Source organism: Magnolia sinica, chromosome 12, assembly GCF_029962835.1.
Source record: "Magnolia sinica isolate HGM2019 chromosome 12, MsV1, whole genome shotgun sequence".
NCBI classification, from domain to species: domain Eukaryota; kingdom Viridiplantae; phylum Streptophyta; class Magnoliopsida; order Magnoliales; family Magnoliaceae; genus Magnolia; species Magnolia sinica.
Window position 1 is genome coordinate 51,223,285 of NC_080584.1, and position 5,545 is coordinate 51,228,829.

A 5,545-nucleotide genomic window follows, 5' to 3' on the forward strand; every position below is an offset into this window, starting at 1 on the left:
TAAGAAAGGCAGTCTTGTCCTCTAGTCAGTGGTAAAGATCAACCAAAAAGGGAAACATCAGAATTTATTTCTTTTTTTTAAATGTCTCCATGTGAACTTTCATTACAGCTGTTTCTTTCCTACCAATGTGTCAAATGTGCAGAAGATCTGATCCGTGAAGGAATGTGGGCCAGACAATGACAATCACCTGGTATGATAATACGGTTGATTTACTCATTGCTACTGAAACAACTTGGGGTTGACAACACCTGTATGATTGCATACAATTGCTGCATGTGAGCTTCCGAGGCAACAAAGCTCATTTACCAATTTTCAAGTGTAATACATCTAGCTATAAATGGTGGGATCCACCATGAAGATGACCTGATGTAAAAATCTGACTGGTCCACTCAACAAATAGGCACTCATTTGTATGTTGAATCAGACTGTCCATTCTTCTTGTACAAGGTGATCGGCCCTCATGATCAGATTGGCCTGATTTTTGTGCATGGTGACTCATGGTGGAGTCCATCGTATGTAAGGCTTATATGCTTAGACACATGACCCATGTGATCTGGGTTACATGTGAATTTCCCATGCAACCCATTTTAGTTGAAGTTTTCTCTTTCAAGTGATGGTTTAGACTGTCAAAAATACCAGCCCGTAACTGAAAACTGAAGTTAAGTCATACCAATTCCATCTAACTCAACCATCAAATTCAAAAAGCATTGTATGTGCCAAGAAAACCGCCGTCAAAGTCTTTGCCTGCGGTTAGCTAACAGCCGGTAAAGCCTCAGTCGGTAAAGGTTTTACCGGCGGCCAGGACCTTTACTGACAGTTGTGCTGGACGCCGCTAAATCGTCAGTTTTTGGTGCAATAATGGTCAAAAGCTGCGGATAAAATCCGTAGCCACGGTAAATGCCTAGCCTGCTGAGTAGGGTTCAAAAATTCAGTTTCACATTAGCTGATATGGCATTGTTGAATCCATATCAGCTTACCCCAATAAAATACAGGGAAACTCTTTGTTATTCTAGGTATATGATAGGCAATAAATAAAATTCATGGAAGCCCTCCTAGGCATATACTGTAAAGAAATTGCTTCCTATTTCAGTTTTTAACTAACATATTATAGGCAGACAATGCCTATAGTGAAATAAATCAAACCTTAATTGAACAGTTTCTGTGAATTAAAGTACAGAACATATAACAAATATTAGCACATGGTTACATATCAAAATATCTGAAACAAATCTTTATACACTCTGAATCACCTACAAATAAGTTTTGTAAATTTTAAAGCCAGCAATTCAACAATGTAATGGAAGTTCCTAACTGAAATATAAATTGATCTATCAAAAAAGAAAAGCGAGAAACTGAATGTAGTTCAAAAGAACCCTTGTACGAAAAGAAAAATGCAATATTACCTTCTATTGACCAATGATACACTGATGTTTGTGTGACCAGCCCCAACATCTTTGGCGTAATCCACTTCCAAAACACAACCTGTGAATATAACAATATAGCATGGAAACTAATTGAGAAACGAAACAACCTATGAAACAAATAGAAAAGTGAGCTAATAAAGTTTAAAGTGGATGACATTATCACCTGCTCAGGCATCTGATGTGATTTCATTTTTGCCTTCATCTTAATGTTGAATATTTGTAGGTGGTCCTGAATAGTTCCCTAAAGTTGAGCTTCAAACAGAATGTCACAGTTCACTCGTCATATATGAGATGCAACAAAGAAGATGCTCACCACCACAAGCACGAAGAAACAGACGCATTCAATAGCCAATGCCAAATAGTTGGGACAATCCTGAATAATGATATGACACATGCATTCCACGAAAAGCCATGACAACCATTTATCGAATGGAGATTGAACAAATTAGCTCCAAAATAAGGAATAGGCATGAATATACAAAATAAATGGTAGCAGGAAAAAAAAAAAGATGGAATATTCATTTATGATTTGAATTATTTCCCAAGTAGTGAACTACTAATAGTCAAAAGGACCACCAGGGTACAAGAAAAAACTAGAGTGGAGAGGTTGCTTGTGGGTAAAACGTAAGCCTATGTTGGCTTTCGTCGGTGAAAACAGAGCCATTGGTTGGCAATTCCAGGTGAAATCAGAGTTGGCCCTTGAGCAGCAGCCACATTTTCACCTTCCTAATATAACCCTAACCTTAATTTACAAGAGATTCCCCCACATCCTTTGAATATAAGAACCTCAAAACCTAATTGTGGGGGCTAAAATATCTAACCACAACTAGAGTCTTTTATAGATCTAGATGCTGGTGGTTTTTCTTTGCTTCCCTCTGGACAGAACATAGCGTCAGGAGCCTAAAGCATCCTGGCTTGAAATAAGTTGACCGATTAGAAAACTTCTGTGAACATTTTATAAATTGACATTTTTTTTTCAGTTAAATCAGGCCTAAGAAATCTACATGGTGGCATCTTTTCTTATGGGTGGGCTTGGATATTGCACTTGCTCCTTGGCGTGTACATTAGCTCACTTGTACACACAAAACAGGCGTAATCAATGCTCAAGAGTTATAGTACACCTCATGCGTAGAATCACCAACATAAGAAATTAATCTAATATGATTTAATCATGTCACCACCCAGATTATCATAACTGTATTTCAAATGCAAAAGCATTTCATCATCCATACCTGATATCTCTGATGGTGGCTTGCTCTTGCTAAGAACTGATATTGCATGCTCCCATTCCTGTGGTGTCTTCTTGCATGCCATGGCCCGCCCGATGGTTATTAGCGCAAGGGGCAGACCTTTGCACTCTTTGGTAATCCTCATAGCAAGGGCCGGTATGTCCTGATGAGAAATCATGGTCTCTTCACCAACATTCTGTCAAAGACAACCTTGCTCTTGTTATGGCTGTTTGGATGAGGAATTCCGATCATCTCTAGATCCAACGATTTCCATGTATCATCAAACAACAGCATGAATTTCTTCCTGCTCAAGACCTTGTAAATGTCTCGAGCCCGTGTCTCATTGTTGCTTTCATTCTCTTCCCAAGACAAGCCCAACCGCTTACCAATATCCTTCTGAATCTTTTCCACATTTAACTCTTTAGACACCACCACCCAAATGATGAAAGCAAATTCATGAGATCCACACTGTCCATCAGGTATAAAACCCCTTGTTGCCCTTGATCCCAAAAAATAAGGCCGATTCAACACTCGGGTGGGCCATCCCATATGTAGAAACCTCTGTGTTCACATGTTATGGCCCATCTCAGTTTTGGAATAGCATGGGGTTTTGGGGAATGCTTTCATCCTAATGAGTCAGGCTAGATGAATGGACTAAATGAGATATATACAGCACTGTGGCCCCTTCACAAAACTAATGGTGAGCATTCTTTATCAATTGTTTCCCATAGTGCGGCTTACCGTGGCTTGCCTAAGTATTTGACCATCATGATTTCTGGGTACGAGCCTAAATAAGAGTATGTGTAGCTTGTGAATGGGTTGGATCTAATGAAAAGTTTGGTCCACATAGTTGTAGGCAGTGTTTGAGTTCTCGGAGTAGCTGCATGTTCACTGGCAGGAGATAAATATTTGAGTGTGAATGAGTATTGTTCAAGGAATGAAAGAATCTTAGCATCTACGTGTATCATGATATACCACTCGAAAGAACTAATAGATAGCCATCAAAAGGTGGGCTAGTCCTATACTTGAAGATTTATTTACTTAAACCAAGTAGTAACCACCTGTGTGAATGTTGGTTGGGATCACTTGAGAGATCATTGGATATGCCTAGATTTTGCTGGAACAAATTATCGTTGCTGCTTTGGTTTTGAAACGAGGCACCATGTTGCTGACTAGACAAGGCAGCAAGTTCAGTTGATATCCTGCATTTATTAGATGGACATGTTTAAATCACTGCATTTAGATTGAAGAGGAAACCAGTGACAAAATCATATATCAGACAATGTCAAGGAAAGGAAAACCACCATCAAACACTTGCAATGCTCCTGTAAAGTGCATCTCCATGTATATAAAGATTACATATCTAATGCCTATAAGGATATTTTGTAGCCGGAAAGTTTTCCCTTTCATAAGCATCCTCTTTAAAGGTCACCTTGAATGACATATGCTTATAAAATAAAATGACTATACTACAACAAAACTAAAAGGAAGGCAACACGTAGATAAATCATTTAAGAGATTCTGGCATAATGGGTCAACGATTCAAAGGCGGAGGTCCCCTCCTTTATCCATGTGGTTCCAGAACCAGTGTACCTAGATGTTCCAATTTCCCATAAAATCTGCATAACACTCTTTGAAGCTTCAGAATATGCATAAATGAAATGCTTATAGTGATTCTATCATCAAGATAAATGTCGACATCTGATAGCTAAGTGAACAAGAGTGCAAGTCTAACAAAAGCACTGACAGATGAAATTTAACAAATTATACATGAAGAAGAAGAAAAGCATCATCAAAAAGATATATGAGAAGACAACATGTATAGCAACTCTTTGTCACCAAATTTGTTTCAATGTGTTTATGGTGAGTATCAAGTTGTGTTTCCTATAGTTAACACAAACATCCCAAATTTGGAAAATCCTAGTCACCGACTCTTCAGTCTTTCCTTTTATAGTTAACATCCCATGAATATAGCTAAAATTAAAGTAAATTGTACAAGGACAGCTGAAACTCCTTTTATAATTGTAAATGCTACAAGTGCAATTCCTCTCTAGATGAAGAGTGACCAGACTAGGAGCAAAATAAACATGGAGAAACAGTTTGTTTTAAGCCTCTACTCTAAACTATTGGTTTCACTTTAATTAAGCATAATACATCCAAACACAAATACACTAATCACAAATCAAATAGGTATTAGTATGTGAAAACATTAATAAATAATGGTTGCAAAGAAAGACACCAAAATCCCTGTCAAATCAATGGCACTTACAATCATACACACACACACATCTATAACATCAGGTTACAATAAAAATGTGGATAATAAGATAAACAAGATAACTAATTCAGTCAATTCAGGTGGGTTTTTTTTTCCCTGCAATTGGAAGTCAGCAAATCATATGACTACATATCACAATGTATATTGAATGGCCGATTATTCAGGAAATTCCTATCTCTGTGAGTATATGTTAATAACATGCCACATGACAAGAGCAATGTCCATTGAAAAAAATAAATTAAATGCATATGACTATACCAAATGGATCATAGAGAAATTAAAAACTAATGCATATGACTATACTGAAGCATACCAAACACTATAAAAAAAACAGGGCTCGTTTCAGACTTAACAAGCTTTTGCATTGAACAAGTTGAGAAAGGAACCAGTTTCGACACTTGCATCATAGTTAGTTGTCCAGCAATACTTCTCCAAACATGTGATGCCATGCATGAGATCTGGACCATTCTTCTAGCCGTACCTCAGAAAACCACAACGTTAGGTGATCCTAGCCACTAGAAGACTTTCAATAATTACAAACAGATGGTTAAAAAGTCTCAACCAATGGCCAACATTTAACAATAAATCAGCTGTAATGCCCAAATCACTACGTC

The 5,545-nt window shown here is 37.6% G+C and overlaps 1 protein-coding gene and 1 long non-coding RNA gene across 2 annotated transcripts; both read right to left on the reverse strand.

Moving 5' to 3' along the window:
* Positions 1–1,144: 1,144 nt before the first annotated feature.
* Positions 1,145–2,146, reverse strand: LOC131220506 (uncharacterized). Its single transcript, XR_009158641.1, has 2 exons — positions 1,588–2,146; positions 1,145–1,482 (listed from the first exon to the last, which is right to left on the reverse strand). It is a non-coding gene; the product is annotated as an uncharacterized LOC131220506 (long non-coding RNA).
* A 433-nt stretch (positions 2,147–2,579) lies between these two features.
* Positions 2,580–3,202, reverse strand: LOC131220056 (disease resistance protein RPS5-like). Its single transcript, XM_058215031.1, has 2 exons — positions 2,864–3,202; positions 2,580–2,816 (listed from the first exon to the last, which is right to left on the reverse strand). Exons 1-2 carry the CDS (start codon positions 3,200–3,202, stop codon positions 2,580–2,582), a joined length of 576 nt encoding a protein of 191 aa, XP_058071014.1.
* Positions 3,203–5,545: the final 2,343 nt, after the last annotated feature.